This window comes from Callithrix jacchus, chromosome 17 (assembly GCF_049354715.1).
Source record: "Callithrix jacchus isolate 240 chromosome 17, calJac240_pri, whole genome shotgun sequence".
Taxonomy (NCBI): Eukaryota; Metazoa; Chordata; class Mammalia; order Primates; family Cebidae; genus Callithrix; species Callithrix jacchus.
The window spans coordinates 54,177,164-54,199,040 of record NC_133518.1 but is presented as its reverse complement, the minus strand read 5'-3'; the positions used below and the strand labels follow the sequence as shown (position 1 = coordinate 54,199,040).

The 21,877-nt window shown below is 45.2% G+C and overlaps 1 protein-coding gene across 3 annotated transcripts in view; it reads left to right on the top strand.

Annotated features, from left to right (window-relative positions):
• The window catches only part of METTL6 (methyltransferase 6, tRNA N3-cytidine), a 42,955-nt gene extending 31,972 nt beyond the window's left edge, over nt 1–10,983 (top strand). The window contains exon 6 of one of the 3 annotated variants that reach the window (XM_035278346.3): nt 10,240–10,983. In XM_035278346.3, coding sequence (XP_035134237.1) covers nt 10,240–10,370 — 131 coding nt within the window. In that variant the 3' untranslated portion in view covers nt 10,371–10,983. Of the gene's footprint in view, nt 1–7,046; nt 8,270–10,239 lie in introns of those variants that run through there. The other 2 variants (XM_008983852.5, XM_054247128.2) reach the window with 2 other exon arrangements.
• Nucleotides 10,984–21,877: the final 10,894 nt, after the last annotated feature.

The following is a 21,877-nucleotide window of genomic DNA, read 5'->3' as shown; positions in this document are numbered from 1 at the left end:
CATTATAATTAGTGTACTTTGAGCATTGGGGATGACCAGAGGTCACTTTCATCACTTGGTTTTGGTAGGTTTTGACTGGCTTCTTCACTGCAAACTGTCTTATTAGCAGTGTCTTTGTGACCTGTTCCTTTTTTTATCCTTTTCTATTCTTTTTTTTTTTTTCGTGAACATGGCTCACTGTATCCTCCACCTTTGAGGCTCAGGCTCTTCTCCTACCTCAGCCTCCTGAGTAGCTGGGACTACAGGCACGTGCCATCACACCCAGTTAATTTAAAAAATTTTTTTTGTAGAGAGAGGGTTTTTGCTATGCTGTCCAGCCAGGTCTTGAACTCCTGATCTCAGGCTATCTGCTTGCCTCAGCCGCCCAAAGTGTATATACACTTTTTTTTTTTCAGACAAGGTTTTACTCTGTCACTCAGGCTAGAGTGCCTAATGGTGTGATCTTAGCTCACTACACCCTCCACCTCCTGGATTCAAGCAATTCTCATGCTTCAGCCTCCCAAGTAGCTGGGACTAAGGTGTGCACTACCATGCTTGGCTAATTTTTTTATTTTTTGGTAGAGACTAGGCTTCACCATGTTAGTAAGTCTAGTCTCAAACTCCTGACCTCAAGTGATCTGCCCACCTTGGAAAGTGCTGAGATCACAGGTGTGAGCCACCTTCCTGGGACAAAATTATGATAATAGCCGCATGTGGCTAGTGGCTACCATATTGTACAGGACAGATCTAGAACACAAGTATTCATCATATATCAAATGCCTTAAATCTATATATGATCTTTACTCTGGTATGTTTTGCAATCCAATTTAGTAGTCAGAGGTGTTTATACAATCCTCAGAACTAAGGATTCCTTCCTGCTTTAGACCATATAGGGTAACTTCCAGACATTTTCATCATGATGCTATTTAGATTTTCATCATGATGTTATTTAGAACAGTGAAAAAGTGGCAACAGCTTAAATGTCTAGAAAGAGAAGATTAGGCTGGGCACCATGCCTCAGGCCTGTAGTCTAGAAGTTTGGAAGGCTGAGGCGGGTGGATCACCTGCAGTCAGGAGTTCGAGACCAGACTGGCCAACATGGTAAAACTCCATCTCTACTAAAAATACAAAAATTAGCCGGGTAAGGTGGCTGGTGCCTGTAGTCCCAACTACTCAGGAGGCTGAAGCAGGAGAATTGCTTGAACCCAGGAAGCAGAGGTTGCAGTGAGCCGAGATTACTCCACTGTACTCCATCCTGGATGACAAAGCAAGACTGCATCTCAAAAATAAAAAATAAATTAGGAGATTGGTTATATAAATTGTAGTATAATTAGTATCATTCACTCAATCATTAAAAAGTAGAAAATGCTCATAATATAATGTCATGTACATAAACATTATAAAACTGGGCCAGACACAAGTGGCTCATGCCTGTATTCCCAGCACTTTGGGAGGCTCAGGTTGGTGGATCAGTTGAGCCCAGGAATTCGAGACCAGCCTGGACAATATGGTGAAATCCTGTTGCTACAAAAAGTACAAAACTCATCTGGGTATGGTGGTGCATGACCGTAGTCCTGGCTACTCGGGAAGCTGAGGTGGGAGGATCACCTGAGCCTGGTTAAGTTGAGGCTGTAGTGAGCTGATATCCAACCATGGCACTCCAGCACTCCAAAACTGTACACAAGCACAGCCCACAAAGGTTGTCCTATGCAGATAAAATCTCCCAGGTAGCACCCTTCAGAAGGGGGCCGCTTGTAGCCATCTCTATCTGGGAGGTGTCCACCCATTACCTCTTCTTCCTGTGATACGACTTTTCCTAGCTTCATCTCTAGGCAGATAAGGGGGCCTCAGAGAAAGCCTCTGACTGCATCTGCTGTTTGCTAATGTAGATTTCCTTTCACAAAATTCTTTTGTAAATTTCTTTTACAAAAAAGATTTTTTCAGAGCTATTCTCGTGTCTTCAGTTTCTCAAAATAGCCATCTCAAAATATGCCTAAATATTTTTTGAGGTGGCATATTTTTGTCTTTCACAGTCATATTTTAGGGTGATGTTTTGAGCCCCAACATTCCAGTCCCCTAGTTCCTGAATGTCATGGTGAGGTGCCTTGGACAGGATATTTTCACCTGTTGGGCTGGGCTCTCCATGGCTGCTATGATTTTGGAAATGTTTATTTTATAGTTTGGGGAAATTTACTTACTTGAATTATTTATTTAATGATTCTCTAACACTTCCAGGACTATCCCTACCACCTCCAGCACACACCCACACCCACATACCCACAAACCCACACAACCACACCCACACACACAGTTTCTAGGACTACTCCCACCACCACCACCTCCAACACACACACCTCCAGTACACACACACACCTCCAACACATAGACTCACACACACACACCTCCAACCTCCAACACACACACATACACCTCCAACACACACACAGACGCACACACACACACGGTTTCCAGGACTAACCCCACCACCTGCAACACACACACACACACCTCCAAATACACACACACACCCCTCCAACACACCCCTTAGACACACACACACACACACACGGTTTCTCCTAACACTCCTTTTTTTTCTTGAGACAGTGTCTCACTCCTGTCACCTAGGCTGGAGTGCAGTGGTGCGATTGTTACCGAAAAGGTGTCCCAGTCCAGACCCCAAGAGAGGGTTCTTGGAGCTCGAGTAAAAAAGAATTTGGGAAAGAAAGAATTTGAGTAAAGTGAGAGCAAGTTAAGAAAGTAAAGAAATGAAAGAATGGCTACTCTGTAGGCAGAGCAGAGTGAGGGCTGCTAGTTGGCTATTTTTATGGTTATTTCTTGATTACATGCTAAACAAGGGTGGATTATTCATGAGTTTTTTGGGTAGGGGGGAGAGGGTGGGCAATTCCTGAAACTGAGGGTTCTTCCCCTTTTACACTATGTAGGGTAACTTCCTGACATTGCCATGGCATTTGTAAACAGCCATGGCACTGGTGGGCATGTCTTTTTGCATGCTAATGTATTTAATTAGCATATCATGAGCAGTGAGGACCACCGGGGGCACTTTCCTTGCCATCTTGGATTTTGGTGGGTTTTGGCCGGCTTCTTTACCACATCCTTTTGTCAGCAAGGTCTTTGTGACCTGTACGTTGTGCTGACTTACCCTGTGACTTAGAATACTAACCTCTTGGGAATGCAGCCCAGTAGGTCTCAGCCTTATTTTACCCAACCCCTATTCAAGATGGAGTCATTGTGGTTCCAACACCTCTGACATGATCATGGCTCCCTGCAGCCTCAACTTCCTAGGCTCAGATGATCCTCTCACATCAGCCTCCCAAGAAGCTAGGACTACAGTTATATGCCACCATGCCTGGCTAAATTTTTACACTTTAAAAAAAATAATGATGTGGTTTGACCATGTTGCCTAGGCTGGTCTGCAACTTCTGGACTCATGTGATCAGCCTGCCTTGGCCTTTCAAAGTGCTGGTATTACAGGTGTGAGCTATGGCCTGGAACTCTTATTGTAACTGCCTGACAGGTTCTTCCTGCCCACTGCACAAAGAAAATAAATTCTCAGCATCGGGCCAGGTGCAGTGGCTCATGCCTGTAATCCCAGCACTTAGGGAGGTGGAGGCAGGTAGATCACTTAAGGTCAGGAGTTTGAAACCAGCCTGGTCAACTTGTCTCTACTAAATATACAAAAATTAGCCCAGTGTGGTGGTGCACGCCTATAATCCCAGCTACTCGGGAGGCTGGGGCAGGAGAATTGCTTGAACCCAGGAGGCGGAGGTTGCAGTGAGCCAAGATCACACCACTGCACTCCAGCCTGGACGACAAAGTGAGACTCCGTCTAACTTTGTGACAAAGAGGCCTAGCTTGACTAACTCTGTTTTGCTCCTGATCCCCTGCAGGGATAACCTATAGCTTTTAGGTTAACTGCTTTTGCTTATCTTTGCACACAGGCCAAGCTAACTACAGGAGGAAAATAGTTATAGTTTAACTTTAAGCAAGGATGGTAATAGTGCCTCCCCCAAAACTAACCCCTGAGGAGATAAGGAGGCTGCATGCAAGTAATAATGTGATGTTAAAGATTTATAAGAGCCTTGTGACCTGACCAAGGACAAAGTTTCACCACCTCCTTGGATGTTTGCTGCCACCCAGGTGTCTGTGATCATTGGTCATTTCTTGACCTCAACTCTCTCCCTCTTTCACCTTCCCCTCACACAAAAGGAGCCTGAAATTTGTATTGACTTAAAATGGTTCTTTAGGACTCTACTCTGCCATTTTCTTGGTTTGCTGGCTCTCTGGATAAAAGTCACTTTCCTTGCCTCAACCGCTTGTTTCTCAACTTATTAGATGTTCTGTAGTGAGTGGTACATGCTTTGGACTTGGTAATCATCTAATCCTCCTGTGATTTTGGTAAAGTTGTATGAAATACAGCCACACCCGTATATGTGTTGTTTATGGCTTACGGCTCTTTTCATGCTACAAGGGCAGAGACTATATGGCCAACAAAGCCTAAAATATTTACTATCTGGACCTTTTATTCATTTTTTTTTTTTGGAGAAGCAGCACTTGCTATGTTGCCCAGGCTGGTCTCAAAACTCCTGGGCTCAAGTGATCCTCCTGCCTTAGCCTCCCAAAGTGCTGGGATTACAGATGTGAGCCACCGTGCCTGACTATCTGGACCTTTAAGGAAAAGTTTGTTGACCCCGGTGTAGATGACTGGTAGGGGAATGGTCAAGCTAGATACAGCCATATGATGGAGCAGAATACAGTCAATGAACATTGTGTCTAGGAAAAACAATGTTTTCAACATTTTAATAGAATGTTCATATTCTAATTTTAGGTTAAAAAAGCTAAATATGAAAGTATACAATCTGTTCTGAACTATATAAAAATATGTACAGAAAAATAAACTGGCAAGAAATTTAGTACCATAAAATAAAATATTTTATTTTATTTTACTTTTCTGAGACAGAGTCTCTTTCTGTTACCCAGGTTGGAGTGAAGTGGCATGATCTCAGCTCACTGCAACCTCCACCTGCTAGGTTCAAGCAATTCTTCTGCCTCAGCCTACCAAGTGGCTGGGATTACAGGCACGCATCACCATGCCCAGCTAATTTTTGTATTTTTAGTATGTATGGTGAGTGGGTCTCATTATATTGGCCAGGCTGGTCTTGAACTCCTGACCTCAGGTAATTTGTCTGCCTTGGCCTTCCGAAGTGTTGGGATTACAGGCATGAGCCACCATGCCCGGCCTAAAATATTTTCATTTAGTTTTTCTGTTGTTGTTGTTAGAGAGACAGGGTCTTGCTCTGGCACTCAGGCTGGAGTTCAGTGATGCAATCATAGCACACTTCAGCCTTAACTCCTGGGCTCAAGAAATTGTCCCACTTCAGTCGCCTGAGTAGCTAGGACTATAGGCACACATCAGCTAATTTTTACTACTTTTTGTAGAGATGGAGTCTCAATATGTTGCCCAGGATGGTCTTGAACTTCTGGATTCTCTTATCACATACTTCTGAAAAAAATAAAAGAAGAAGAAAAAAAAGAAAAAGAACTCAGGGCATGATGGCTCATGCCTATAATCCCAGCACTTTAGGAGGCTGAGGCGGGTGGATCATCTGAGATCAAGAGTTCCAGACCAACATGTCGAAACCCCATCTCTACAAAAATACAAAAATTAGCCAGATATGGTGGCACATGCCTGTAGTCCCAGCTACTTGGGAGGCTGAAGCAGGATAATTGCCTGAACCAGGAGGCAGAGGTTGCAGTGAGCCAAGATTGCGCCACTGTACTCCAGCCTGGGTGACAGAATGAGAGACTCTGTCTCAAAAAAGGAAAAAAAGAATTCTAGGTTTCAAGTGAGCCTCCTGCCTCAGCCTCCCAAAGTGCTGGGATGCTGGGATTACAAGCATGAGCCACCATACCTGGCCATAAAATATTAGTACTTTTCTGTACAATAGCCAGAAGGTCAGAGGTAGAACTTGGAGGGTTCAGATTAGGAAATGAACTGGTTATATCCAGAAATCCAAAAAGTGAGACATGGTGCTCTGAGGTAATGCGGGGCGGGGTGGGGGTGGGGGGTTAGAGAACAGGATGCTGCACAGAGTAAAGAAGTAGGAGATAAGCCGACCCCTGTAGGAGCATTAGTGTGGGGAGAAAAGAAGCGACTTTCCATATCAGCCATGGTGACTGAGGCGTTGACATGGAAACATCCCCATTAGATGCAAACTTTGTATGGGGAGAATTCTTCCTGCTACAACATGGTCTGTGCCCTGACATGTAAGTGTCAGCACAAGGCAAGGAAGCAACAGGGGAAGGGAAAGGACAACATCAAGAATTCAGTCCTTTGTGTAGTGACAGTCAAAAGCTGCCCAAACTCCAGGGAGCTCCAGTAGTAAGATGACCAGCCATCTGGGTTTGCAGACACTGTCTTGACTTTAGCATGACAGCCACACATGGCAGGAAACCCCTTAGTGTGGGCCCACAGTTGGCCACCCTACAACCATGCTATACCAAATTAACTTGCCCCTTAATTTGCAAGTAATTGAAAGTGGGTACAAGTAACTATAGAACAACCACACCATTACATAGCCTTGGTTGGCCTTTGCAAAGTACCTGAGAATGAATTTGTCTCTTGTTAGACACTTCTCCAGTGGACAGTTGGGTTGGAACACATTACTCAATGAGTGTTTTTGTGAAAAAACAGAAAAAGGGCCTGCTCTGGGTAAATGCAGGCCTCATAGTTGGGTAGAAGGCAGCCTTCTGTTAGGCCATAGCTGAGGCACACAGCTTGTCAAGCAGCACCACAGCTGGAATTCAGGACCCTGTCCTCTTAGCAGGCACCTTTGTACAGTGCACAAACCACACAATTGCGGCCAGCAGACCTGCCACTCAGACTCCAGAGAGATCTGCTCCCTGGCCCAGGTGCCTCTAACATCCACAGTGCCAGGAAAAGCAAAACTCTTTCTTGAGCACTGAGTTATGCATTTTTGTCTAGGGACTGTGCCTGCTGTGTCTTTGAAATCCAAAATAAACACCGGATTTTTAATTTTTTCACATAGAATAAGGACCTACTGGAAATAGATGTAAAAGACATCTGGAGGGGAAATATTGAAGCCAAGAATGAGACTGAAGATGGAACTCGGCCCTTTTATTTCGATTCTCTGATTCCAAGAAGGAACCCACTGGGTTGCAGGAGCATGGCGACCACCCCTGTCTCTTTACAGCATGGGTGGTGCCGTGAAGGTCCCCTTTCCAGCCACTCCATCTTCAGCATCGTCATTGCCCATTCTCTCACTCCTCCTTCTGGGTCTCTAACAAAATGTTCATTAGATGTTTAAAATGTTTTCGAAGCCTTTTTTCTATTTCTCTGCACATTCTATCTTTTTGTCTCTTGGAAATGAGGAAGGAGACCGGCAGGACGTGTCTTCTGGTCACAACTGTGCTGACCAAAAGATGGTCCACACAGGATGAAGTGAAGAAACAGGCAGAAACCAGCAGATGGCGACAAAAGCAATCCCTAGCCGCCCTCGTTGCTTATTAGCATAGGACACGCCCGCCAGCGCCATGACAGTTTATAAATGTCATGGCAACGACCCGGAAGTTACTGCCCCTTTACATGAGGACTAATTTTCTGGGTCATTGTCATGCAAAGGGGTAGTAACTTCCTAGCTCTTTCTAAATAACTTGCCCCTTAATTTGCAAGTAATTGAAAGTGGGTACAAGTAGCTATAAATAGAGCTGCCAACATCCCACACATTGCAGACTCTGGGCTCACTGCCTAGGAGTTACCCCTGTTCTGCCAGGAGAGGTACAATTCATGTAAGATTGCTGTTTAACACCACAGGCTTATCCTTGAATTCTTCCCTGGTGAGGCTGACAACCTTCAGTACTAAACCTCAATTTTGGGGCTCGCTATCCTGCATCAGAATTAGGTTCTCCAGCCCTGTCTCCCTATTCTCTACTTCACTCTTCAGTTTTATATTTTTTTGTCGTGAAACCTATGCGCTGAAGTTAGCATGTAGGTAGGCATTTATAGATGTATGTACACATGTATATATGTTTGTTATTACATTTTTTCTAGAAGTTCTATTTGGTTCTTTTAAAAATAGACTACATTGCTTTTCATAGTTTTCAATTCATTGAAGACATCGACAAGTTTGCCTTAAAAAAAAGTTCGGGCTGACTCTGGGTACACTGCCTATGAGTTAATTTTGTGTCACAAGGTTAATTGTAATCTATGTATATAAATGAAATAAAATAAATTCAGCCTATTTGTTTAAAAGTCTACATCTGATAATTCAATATTTTAACTCTTTGCAAATCTGTTCCTAATATTTGTCTTTTTTTTCTGCCAATTGCCAATCTTGTACTCTATGAGTTATCTATGACTGCATGTTGGACACTGCTTTGGGGTATTTTTGCCTTGTTTTGAGAGTCTCGTTCTGTCACCCAGAGTAGAGTGCAATGGCACGATCTCAGCTCACTGCAACCTCTGCCTCCCAGGTTCAAGCTATTCTCCCACCTCAGCCTGCCGAGTAGCTGGGACTGCAGACACCTGCCACCACACCTGGCTAATTTTTTGTATTTTTAGTAGAGACAGGGTTTCGCCATGTTGGCCAGGCTGTAGGTGGATTGCTGCCAAATGTGTCAATCCGTCCGACTGGAGGAGGGTGTCGAATTTAGATTTTTTTCTTTGAGACAGAGTCTCACTCTGTCACCTAGGCTTGAGCACAGTGGTGCAGTCTTAGCTCTCTGCAACCTCTACCTCCTAGGTTCAAGTGATTCTCCTGCCTCAGCCTCCCGAGTAGCTGGGACTACAGGCATGTGCCACAACATCCAGCTAATTTTTTTGCATTTTAAAAAGATGAGTTTTCACCATGTTTGCCAGGATGGACTCGATCTCCTGACCTCTTCATCTGCCTACCTCAGCCTCCCAAAGTGCTGGGATTACAGGCGTGAGCCACTGTGCCCAACCCCAACTTAGTAGAGACAGGGTTTCACCATGTTGGCCAGGCTGTAGGCAAACTGTAGGTGGATTTAAGACTTTTTTTTTTTTCCTGTCAATGCTGTGTTATCTGCATTATCTTAAAATAATTCCTTGCTCTCTCTGGGCCTTGGTTTGTCCATCTGTGAAGCAATAGGATTTCACTGCATCAGCATTTCCCAAATTTTAATGTCCACCTGTGCCCTGGGGAGCTTGTTAAACGGTAGCTTTTAATTCAGTAAGTCTGGGATGGACTCTGCGAGTCAGTGAGTCAATCTAAGAAGCTCCCGGCTGATTCTAATTAATACTTCTGATCTGTGGGCCACACCTGGAGTAGAAAAGTTTTACATAAACCCTATCTTCCTCTCCTGTACAAGTCTAGGCAAATAGGAACCTCTCCCAAGGCCCACTGATTAAACAAATCCTCTCCACAACCGGATAATTCTGCCTCAGGTTTTGGAACTGGGTTCCCATCCCACGTCCTCTAGAAAGCCTTGTCTGGCATCTTTGCCTGCAGTGCATCCCACCAACAGCCTGACCAAAGGCAGCACTGTGAGCATGCCTTTGTCATATTTCACTGTAGTCACTTGCCCAGTGTCAACACCCATGTCCCCAGTGCTAGTACAGTGCCCGGCACAAAACTGGAACTCAATAAATATTTGTGGTGTGAGTAAATGGAAGAACAAACCAACGTAAATTAAAACTAGAGGTGGGAGTCAGGGATGACTCAGCATATTCCTGACCAGGGCTTAAAAGTTAGGATCTGGGATGGGCATGGTGGCTCACACCTGAAATCCCAGCACTTTGGAAGGCTGAGACAGGCAGATCCCTTGTGGTCAGGAGTTCAAGATTGGCCTGGCCAACACGATGAAATGCTGTCTCTACTGAAAATACAAAAATTAGCCAGGAGTAGTGGCGCATGCCTGTAGTCCCAGCTACTTGGGAAGTTGAGGCACAAGAATCACTTGAACACAGGAGGTGGAGGTTGCAGTGAACTGAGATGGCACCACTGCACTCCAGCCTGGCAACAGAGAGAGATGCTCAAAATAAAAATAAAAATAAAAACGTGAGGTCTGTTTATTCTCCGAGTTAACAGATATCAACTCAGTTCCTGTTATGGACTGAATTGTATCCCTTGTTCTAAATTGAAGCCCTAACCTCCCATCCCCCATGACTCTGTTTGGAGATAAGGCCTTTAAAGAGATAATTAAGATTAAATGAGCCCATAGGGGTGGAGTCCTAATCCTACAGGACTGGCATTCTTATAGAAGAGGAAGATGCACCAGGGATGCCATACACACAAGGACGCAGCAGGAAGGAGACCATGCACGTCTCAGAGAGAGGCCTAAGGAGAAGCCAAACCTGCCTTGATCTTGGACTTCAGCCTCCAGAATTGTGAGAAAACAAATTTCTGTTGTTAAAGGCATTTTGTCATGGCGGCTCCAGCTGACCAATCTAGCTCCTGGCCTGAGTGTGGAACGGCGGCGCCTCTGGGCTTCTCGGCTCCTCGGCTTGAGCAGAATTTTCTGACTTCCTAGAGGAGGTACTCAGCTTCTTTCAGCTGTTCCTCTGAGGCAGGAGAGCAAATTCTCCTCTGGGCTAGTTTTGTTGAGAAAACCAGAGGAAAAAAGTCTCTTCCAGATGGAATTTGTGACACCCCCAGTACTGCTGATTATTCTTGGTGGGACATGTCGGAATTCTAAAACTTCACCTTCAGGTACCACATTCTTGCCTGTTCACTTCCTCCTAGTAACTATACCTAGAGATTGTCTATGGCTTTTCCTGCCTGTCCACATTCTCTTATTTTTTTTGGAGATGGGGGTCTCACTATTTTGCTCAGGCTGGTCTCAAACTCCTAGGCTCAAGGTGATCCTCCCATGTTGGCCTCCCAAAGTGCTGAGATTACAGACGTGAGTCATCACACCCAGCCCACATTCTCCTCTAGAACTCAGGGGCTAGAAGCTTGGAAACTGCATTTCCCAAACTTCCTGGTCAGCTGGGTTCCTTGCCAGGTAAGTTCTGCTAGTGGAAGGCACTTATGTGAAGTTGGTTGGAAGGTGGGAGGGAGAGGCCGTTTTTTTCTGTTTATGATGTTTATCAGTGGGTATGGTAGGCAGCTGTGGGCCCTGCAATGCTAGGGTGCAGGGGTGAGGGCAGCAGGGGTGGCTCTGGTGGCTGTTGCAATAGCACAAACAGGTGAACGCTTGGCTTCCTGCCCAGTGGGAAAGGCGGTGATCATCATGATAGTGGAAGTATCAGCAACGCTACAGATGCATTTATTGTGAGTAAGCTCATGCTCACGGGCTCTGGGTGAAAACTGTTCTCTTTTTTGTCTCTCTAGCCCAGTGTGGGGTTCCAGAAGCTTCCTACAATCATTGGTTGGTTTTTTTTTTTTTTTTAGATGGAGTCTCACTTTGTTGCCCAGGCTGGAGTACAGTGGTATGATCTTGGCTCACTGCAACCTTTGTCTCCCAGATTTCAAACAATTTTCCTGCCTCAGCCTTCTGAGTAGCTGGGATTACAGGCACCCACCACTACACCCAGCTAATTTTTTTTATTTTTATTTTTATTTTTTTTAGTAGAGATGGGGTTTCACCATGTTTTCCAGGCTGGTCTTAAATTCCTGACCTTGTGATTCACCCACCTCTGCTTCCCAAAGTGCTGGGATTACAGGCTTGAGCCACTGCGCTCGGCCTCGTTGGTTTCTTAACAGCATCACTTTCCCCCAGGGCTGTGGAGAAAAGCTGTGAACATCACAAAATGGTCTGAATATAGAAGACCTTGAGTGCCAGGTAAGCACCATCCTGCACATCGTTCACATCCAGTGACTGTGCTTGAATTATTGAATTGAGGAGGTGTGGTAGTAAAAAGGGGTGATATACCCTCTATCTCTGATTGGATGCCTAGACGCCCTGGTTCTAGTCATAACCTCTCCACTCTGCATGGGTGAATGATGTGCCTCTCTGGGCCTCAGTTTCTCCATGTGTAAAATACTGTGATTGAATCACATAGTTGTTAAGCATAGTCCAGCTCTGAAAGGATTCCGGGATTAGCTCTGTAGTAAAGAGTCTTCTGGAGTCAGCAACAACTTAACAGCAGGTGAAATAACTGCTGTAATTGAAGGTCATTGACTGAATGTTTGTCACCGCCCACCCCCCTAGCCAAATTCACATGGTGAAGCCCTAACCCCCAGTGTGGCCGTATCTGGAAATAAGGCTTTGAAGGAAGTAATTAAGGTCAAATGAGATGAAGTCACAAGGATGGGCCCTGATCTGGTAGGAGTAGTGTCCTACCAGAGTGGAAGGGGTCAGGCACAGTGGCTCACACCTGTAATCCCAGCACTTTGGGAGGCCAAGGTGAGCAGATCACTTGAGGTCAGCAGTTTGAGACCAGCCTGGCTGATATGGTGGACCAGTGTCTCTACTAAATTAAAAAATTAGTTGAGTGTGGTGGTAGGCATGGTGGCGGGCACCTGTAATCCCAGCTACTCAGGAGGCGGAGGCAGGAGAATCACTTGAACATAGGAGGCGGAGGTTGCAGTGAGCCAAGATTGCGCCACTGCATTCCAGCCTGGGCAACAGAGCGAGACTCCGTCTCAAACAAAAACAAAAAGTAGAAGAGACACGAGATCTTTCCCTGCTCGTGCATTCAGAAGAAATGCCATGTGAGGAAATAGTGAGAAGGTGGCCATCTGCAAGCCAGGCAGGGAGTCCTCACCAGAAACTGAACCCTGCTGGAACCTAGAGCCAGTGGAAAAAAAAATAAGTATCTGTGGGACAGTTGGCCCACAGATATTTGGTTTGGTTGACTTAATTTCTTTCTTTCTTTTGTTTTTTTAGATGGAGTTTTGGTCTTGTTACCCAGGTTGGAGTGCAGTGGTGTGATCTCAGCTCACCGCAACCTTTGCCTCCTGGGTTCAAGTGATTCTCCTGCCTCAGCCTCTGGAGTAGCTGGGATTATAGGCATGTGCCACCATGCTCAGCTAATTTTGTATTTTTTGTAGAGATCGGGTTTCTCCCTGTTGGTCAGGCTGGTCTCAAACTCCTGACCTCAGGTGATCTGCCCGCCTCAGCCTCCCAAAGTTTGAAATTATAGGCATGAGCCACCATGCCCGGCCAATTTCCTTTTTTTTTTTTAAGAGGCAGGGTCTCACTGTTGCTCAGGGTAGAGTGCAGTGGTGTGACCTTGGCTCACTGCAACTTGACCTTCTGGGCTTAAGCAATCCTCCCATCTCAGCCTCCCAAGTAACTGGGACTACTACTGGCAAGCCGGTGCCACTGCACCCGGCTAATGTTTTGCATTTTTTGGTAGAGATGAGGTTTTGCCATGTTGTCCAGGCTGGTCTCCAACTTTTGGGCTCAAGCAGTCTGCCCACCTCAGCCTCCCAAAGTGTTGGGATTACAGGTGTGAGCCACTGCACCTGACAAATATTTTTTTGAAATTTGAATTTGAACGCTTAAAAATTGCAGATGTGAGAGAATTTAAAAGAATAGTAAGAAGTTACTGAATATCACTCTGACAGCATATTTGAAAACCAAGAGAAACAGATTTCTTACAAAACATATAATACCAGAATTGACAGAGGAAAATTTAAAAAGACTAAGTTCTACATAAGAGATGGAAAGGTGTAATAAGATTGGATGCTAAAAAAAGTACCAGGATGAAATGGCTGAATAGCTGAGTTTGATGTACCTTTAAAGCATGGATAATTACAGTGTTAACTGAAATCCTTGCTACCCCAGTTGTGGTCCATGGACCAGCAGCAGCAGTGGCATCGCTGGGAACTTGTTGGAAATGCAGAATCTCAGGCTCGCCCCAGACCTACTAAATTAGACTCTGCATACTAACAGGATCCCTAGATGATCTGCGCGCACGTTGATGTTTGACAAGCACTGGCCTAGGCCACTAGTTCTCAACCCTGGCTGTACACGGGAATCACCTATGGAGTGTTTAAAAAGTACTAGTATTTGGGTTCCAGCTTCAGAGGTTCTGATTATCCGTCAGGTACATGGCATAGGCATCTGCATTTTACAATACTCCCTAGGTAATTAAGAAGCAGAGACTTAAACTGGACCATACGAAAATTAGGAAAGGCTTTAAGAAATAAAGCTGGCGAACAATGTAACACAGTAATTACAGTAACATATTGCTGTAAAATACAGCAATGAAAAAATAATACAACAAGATCAAGCACAGTTTATTCCAGGAGTACAAGCAGTAGCATGCTGGATTCACAACTAGCTCTCTGAGAAGGAAGAAAACAGCCCCAATTTATAGCATTTGCCAGTTCCCATGGCGTAAACACTCCCATCACAGCCAATTTTAAGCTACCAGCATGACATCAATGACTTTAAAAAGTTCCTGAAAATTTAATAATTGGCTGTCACCTGGTAAGAGCCAGCTATAGCACACCACTAGAGGCTGATTCAAAATTGGGAAATTCACCAACGAATCCATTCTGTTAATACATTAAAGAAGTAAAACCAGGCCAGGCGTGGTGGCTCATGTCTGTAATCCCAACACTTTGGGAGGTTAAGTGGGAGGATCACTTGAGCTCAGGAATTTGAGACCAGCCTACGCAACATAGGGAGACCTCACCTCTACAAAAAAATAAAATAATTTAGCCAGGTGTCATACTGTGTGCCTGTAGTCCTAGCTTCTCAGGGGGCTGAGGCAGGGGCATGCTTGAGGCTGCAGCGAGCTGTGATTGTGCCATTACGTTCAAGGCTGGGTGACAGAGTGACACCTTGTCTCAAAAAAAAAAAGTAAAACCACATTATCATATCACAAATGTTTAGGATTTGATGCCTTCTGTAGGCTGGCTCTCCACTTCAGCACAGGCATCGTCATGCTGTATTGTTTTTCACCCAGCTGGCTGCACCTATTCCCTGACCCCGCTGGTCCCTACAGCATGTGAGTTTGTGGCACCTGCTTTACTGCCAAGTCTAACCTAGTCTTATCCCCCAGTATTCCAGGCAAGGCCTAGACTCGATCATGACCTTTGTAGGTAGATGACGAAGATGTTATCGTCACCTCCTCATCTTTCAGCAAGCAGAGCTGGCAGAGGAAACGGTGCTACTTCCTTAATCCATGGATATGCTGCTTTAGACAAGTTTGCCCTTTCTCAACTCTGAAAGGAACGGAAGAGAGGAGGCAGGGGCCCACCTAGCGTGCCTGGGAAACACAGGGATGGGTTTCCTGCTCCTGCAAATGTTCTTGGCATGCCTTTAGATCCCCCATGGTTCACCTACTCTGCCCTGCGTTTCCTTACTTCCTTGGCTTGCTCATGCCAGTTTCTCCTGGAATGCTGAGTCTCTAAATCTTTCCAGTAAGTTCCCATTTTGTTTAGACATCTAGCGTCAATTTTCGTTGCTACCAGACTGGACTGTGACGAAGCAAGTGTGGAAGCAGGGGTCTGGCTAGGAGGCTACCGCTGAGGCCAGAGACGGCGAGCCGCAGCGAACCATCTGGTGATGCCAGGCTGTGCTTACTCATCGAAGTCATTCCTCAAAGACATCTCCACCGTCAGAACCTATCGCTGCAACCCGATACACAGCAATTACTTGCCAGAAAAAAATCATTTATGCTGAGACAATAGTAATTACAGGGCAACCCCTCTCATGCCTTCCTTGCTAACTCCTGACTGCCCTAACAATTAACTCCTACATGCAAGTGATCTGCTCAGCCCACCTGCTCTTGCATTATGGTATGCTTGAATTTCTCAAGGCCAGTGCTGCTCTCGTGCATGACCCCCTCCCTCAGTATGGCAGACTTTCATGACAAACTATTATACAGTGTCAGAGGTGTGGGGATCAGATAGATTCATGGAGGTAAGTTTCACATATTACGGCCTGTTTGATTCCTTTGACGTAACTTATCTCAGATCCTTTGCTAGTCTAGAGAAATGTTTTCACTCATTCATGTATTCATTTATTCATCCAATAGACAATTGGTGGATTCCCACTTTGTGCTACATCCTATGATGGGTAGGAGCTGGAGATACTGAGGCAAAAGTCAAGACCATACTCTCCAGTGGGGAGTGGCTATCTGCACATTTCCTCATGAGTGGCTCTTCAGTGGGCATCAACGCCACCCTTAGTTTGTAGACCACAGAACTTTACTTCCTTTCTCTTAAAAGGAAGCAAAAATTTACACTGATTATTTTCTCTGTGTCAGATACTAATTAAGATGCTTCTACATACCTCACCTCCTTCCGTTTTCACAGCAGCCTGGGAAATGGTTGTTCTGCTTTTCATCGATGAGTATATTAAGACTGGGAGAGGTTACATGGTTGGCCTAGTGTTATCTAGTCAGTAGGAGAGCTAGGACTGAAAGCGGTCTGCATGACTCAAAAATCCATTCTCTTTCCCCAGCTCCATAGCCTAAATTTACAGAGGTAGATCAAACTCAAACAGAAGAGAAGGGGGGGTGCAGTGGCTCATTCCTGTAATCCCAACATTTAGGGAGGCAAAGGCAGAAGGTTTGCTTGAGCCCAGGAGCCTGAGACCAGCCTGGGCAACATGCAAAACCCTGTCTCTACAAACAATACAAAAATTGGCTGGACATGGAGGCACATGCCTGTAGTCCCAGCTATTTGGGAGGCTGAGGTGGGAGGACTGCTTACGCCCAGGAGGTGGAGGTTGCAGTGAGACCCTGTTCTCCATAAAAAGAAAAAGAAAAAGAGAAAAATGAACAACAGAAGGGAGGAGCTTGGACACTTGCTCAGCCCTCTTTGGGCAAAGAAGAGAGAGGTCTGTCCTATAAGGACAATAAGGAAATTGCATGTCAGGGAAGATAAAGTCTCAACAATGAAAAAATTATGAAAATAATCAACACAAAGGAACATGATGGAAAACTCCCGACAAGCTCACTTCACAGAATGAGTCATCCCCAAAAGGATTTGGAGAAAGGTTAGAAAACGGATAGGCTTTAAGTGATGACAAAGTGTGTCTGAGGGGAAACAAAATGGAATCCTTGTTCATCTGAACTCCTTACTGGAGGCAGAGTCTTGCCTGAAGCTGCGTATTTAGTATGCAGCAGCCTGGAGGAGGTAGGAGGCTTCCTTTTTTTTCCTTCAAATTTTACATTTGTTGATTTAAAAAAAAATTTGTTGTTTGTTTGAGACAGATTCACACTCTGATGCCCAGGCTGGAGTGCAGTGTTGGGATCGCAGGATACCGCAGCCTCCACCTCCTGGCCTCAAGCCATCCTCCCACCTCAGCCTCCTGAGTAGCTGGGACTACAGTCACGTGCCACTATGCCTGACTAATTTAAAAAAAAATTATAGGCTGAACATGGTGGCTCATGCCTGTAATCCCAGCACTTTGAGAGGCCAAGATGGATGGATCGCTTCAGGCCAGGAGTTTGAGACCAGCCTGGTCAACATAGTGAGACTCCATCTCTAGTAAAAAAAAAAAAATTATTAAAAAGAAATATGTATATTTTTGTAAAAACAGAGTCTCACTATGTTGCCCAGGCTTATTTGGAACTCCTGGGCTCAAGCAATCAGGAGGATTCTCCTGGGGCTTTTAGTTAAAGCCAACCAAAAGCCCTTACCTCCAGGGTCAGGAAGAAGAACCCGCTAGGTTCCTGCATCTTAGCCTGGGTATCTGTACCCACGGGATTATTGGCAGGCCAGAGGGTATAAGAAGCCGCAGAAGAAAGAAAACAGGTTGTTAAGGCATGTCCATTTTACTTAAAAATCTGGGCAAAGCCGATAACATTATTTCAATATCATTAATACATATGAAAGAGATAGCCAGTAATACATGATATTAAAAAATAAACACAAGTCTTCCATTTTGGTGAAGACTGTTACCAGACTCACAAAGACCTGTGGTCATTATTGAGACACTCCCTGCAGCTCATCTCATACTTGTGTCAAATGAACTACTCACCCCCCACCCCAATCAAGGGCTCAGTATTCTTTTTTTAGAGTCTTGCTCTGTTGTCTAGGTTGGAATGCAGTGGTGCAATCCCAGCTCACAGCAACCTCCACCTCCCAGGCTCAAGCAATCCTCCCACCTCAGCCTCCCAAGTAGCTGGGACCACCGATACGTGCCACCACACCTGGGTAATTTTTGTATTTTTGGTAGAGATGGTGTTTCACCACGTTGCCCAGGCTGATCTTGAACTCCTGAGCTCAAGTGATCTGCCTACCTTGGCCTCCCACTGTTGGGATTACAGGGTGAGCCGCCGTGCCCAGCCAAGTCCTGGGCTGGGTATTCTGCCCTATCCTGTTTAATATGAGTAAAATAGGCCAGGCTCGGGGGCTCACTCCTGTAATCTCAGCACTTTGGGAGGCTGAGGCTGTTGGATCATGAGGTCAGGAGTTTGAGACCAGCCTGGCCAACATGGTGAAACCCCGTCTCTACTAAAGATACAAAAAATTAGCCAGACATGGTGGCACATGCCTGTAATCCCAGCTACTCGGGAGACTGAGGCAGGAAAATCACTTGAACCTGGGAGGCAGAGATTGCAGTGAGTCGAGGTCACACCATTGCACTCCAGCCTGGGCAACAGGGCGGGACTCTGTCAAAAAAAAAAGATGAATAAACTATTGCTCATGTCGTAGGCCTTAATATATGTTTACAACAACTATACTAAGATGTGTATACTACAGCTAGAGTAGAGGCACGTGGGAAGAGTTATGGAAGCTCAGAGCGATTAATTCTGTCTGGGATAGGGAGTGTCGGAGAACTTGGAAAACCATTTCAGCTGAGGGGAAGGGCTCTGCCTTGGAGGCCTCACTCACTGCAGGCAGAAGGGGAAGTGAGCCCCCGAAATGCAAAGTGCATGGGACAAGCAGGGAAGCAGGACTTTTGCTGTGACTAGAACGTAGGGAACATGGGAAGCACTGCTTAGAGGTAAGTGCATGGTAAACTCAGCTGCTGGCAATAACGTCAGCAAACCCTGAGAAGGACCCTGTATGGCAGATGCACCTGAATGCAGTTTAGAGTTCCGAGCCAAGGAATCTAGGGATGGCCAATGCAGAGATTTATTCTTTATCTCTAAGGAACATCTGAGCCCTAGTCTATCCCATGGATCTGGGACATACAGGGATCAAGGCCCTTTGTTTTGGGAATGGGTGAAGGTTGCCAGGTGGAGGTCATTGAGGGAGGGTGCTAAGTGAAAATGATACATAAACCATGTGCTTTCTGTAAGTGATTGATGGTTCTCTCATCCAGCCTGCCACCACTGGATCCTCTTCCCCTGTGTAGAAGGCCCCAGTAAAACCCCATGTCTCATTCGCTGGCTCCAGGTCTCTTCTTCCATCTCTTGAACTTGGGGCTATCCCCATTGGAGTGGATAGGAATTCGGCATAACAGTAAGGTTAATTATTGGGTTCAGGTCGCACGGGCTTTGAATATCATCTTGGACACCCTACACTTCCTATCAGGGACAGTGGCTGGTGGGTACAGAAAGATTTAGAACAGGTGAGAAACACAAACCTGATTTAGAAAGTGAATGAAGGTGAGGTCGGGCGCAGTGGCTCACGCCTGTAATCCCAGCAGTTTGGGAGGTCGAGGCAGGCAGATCACTCGAGGCTAGGAGTTTGAGATCAGGCTGGCCAACATGGCAAAACCCTGTCTCTACTAAAAATACAAAAATTAGCTGTGCATTTTGGCAGGTGCCTGTTATCCCAGTTACTTGGGAGGCTGAGGCAGGAGAAACCGGGAGGCAGAGGTTGCAGTAAGCCGAGGTGGTGCCACTGCACTCCAGCCTGGGTGACAGAGCAAAATAGTCTCGGAAACACACACACACACCCCCCAGAAAGTTTATGAAGGTAGAGGGTGCCTCGTAGTTCAGGTTTCTGGAGCTAGCCAGGGATGTCTGTCTTGAAAACATCCAGCCATTTGGTCAACTCAGCCCATTCCTGTCAGTGACTAAAGACAGAGAATTGACACTTCTATGGAGCCCATTCTAACATGTAATTCCTCCCATAGAATGGATGTATATACAGCTGGATCTTTGGATAACAGCTCTGAATTTCACAGGTCTACTTACACGTGACTTTTTACAACCCATTGTGGATGGAAAATATGGTGTTGACGAGATGCAAACCCCTGTAAATGGAAGCCTGTTTGTATCGGCAGGTTCTGCAGGTCTGACTGCGGAGCTCGAGTGTGCACAGGTTTAGGCATTTTGGTGTACTCCGGGGTCCTGGAACCAGTTCCCTGTGCATACCAAAGGATCACTGTATTGCTGTGTCACAGTTTGGGGGAATATTTCAATAAGTGCATTTCTGTATAATTGGTTTCCTTTGTAATCCTAAGCATTTTCTTTTACGCGCTTAAAAATACTATTCTGCCTGGGCCAGTGGTTCATGCCTGTAATCCTGACACTTTAAGGGGCCAACGCAGAACTGCCTGAGCCCAGGAGTTTGAGACCAGCCTGGGCAACACAGCCAGACCTTGTCTCTACTAAAAATAGTAATAATGAAAATATTAACTGGTTGTGGTGGTGCATGCCTATAATCCCAGCTACTCAGGAGTCTGTGGTGGGAGGGTTGTTTGAGCCTGGGAGGTTGAGGCTACACTTAGCTGTGTTTGTACCACTGCACTCCAGCCTGGGTGAGAGAGCCAAGAAGTTATCTCAAAAAAAAAAAAGCCAGGCACAGTGGCTCACACCTGTAATCCTAGCACTCTGGGAGGCCGAGGCAGACAGATGACGAGGTCAACAGATTAAGACCATCCTGTCAAACATGATGAAACCTCATCTCTACTAAAAGTACAAAAATTAGCTGGGTATGGTGGTGGGCACCTGTAATCCCAGCTACTCAGGAGGCTGAGGCAGGAGAATCACTTGAATGCAGGAGGTGAAGGTTGCAGTGAGCTGAGATTGCGCCACTGCACTCCAGCCTGGGCAAAGGAGCAAGACTCCATTTCAAAAAAAAAAAAAAAAAAAAGTAAAAATACTATTCTGGGAAAGCATCCACTCATTATAGAATTATTCACTCAGCCACCAAGGAGGTTCATTGCTCAAAGCCTTCAAGCGTTTGAAGATACTGTAGATCATCTTCTTTCCTTTCTCTACATGTAGTAACTCCCAAAGTCAAGCAGGCAGCTCTCAAATACCTCTGACAGGCTCAGTGCTGTGTTCTTGAATCTGGACACAGGCATATGAGGGAAAAAGCCAACGGGAACAGCAATTGTCTTCCAAGGCCACAGCTGACAGCGCGCTGACACAGTGTGCTTCAGTGGGGCTGTGGCTGAGCTAAACACAACTGTCAGTAATAAACAAAAGAGACATGAAACTTAGTTTTGACTTAATTTGATTAAAAACATAACTGAAAGAGGTTTAACCCCAGCCTGGGTTTTTCAACTTCTCCTTCTTCCCCATCCCTACTAATCACAGTCTGATTTTCACTGGGTGATTCCTGTAGCAATTTATGTGTGGTTTAATCTTTAAGGGTGTTCTTATGAGAAACTCCAGCCACCCACTCTTCAAAGTCCACATATTATTAATGGGTAAATTCCTCAGTTATTTGAGGAAGGTAGTCGGAAGATACTCATTATTTTAGTATTGGCTCATTAGCATGAAAAATGGACTTTCTAGAGTGTTTCTTTTTTTTTTCTTCTGTTATTTAAACAAATAACATGACTTGTAATTCGAAATCTTCGGATCATGGGATGTTCAATTCATCTGGTTAGAGTTCAATATAAAGTAGAGTCACACGAGCTTGCACTTCGTTAAATACATGAATGCCTGTCCTGGTGTTAAATTCCATAAAAGGCAGTTACATCTGCTCAGTTTCCAGGTAAGAGTGTCCATGCTGGTCAGCAAATTTATGATCATGATTTTTTAAACGTTTTACGGTAAAGAAAATGAAATACAGAATGCCGCATTTGTATCTACGCTGTGAGGAAATAATGTATAAATTATGTAAGTTTATAGACGAGAACA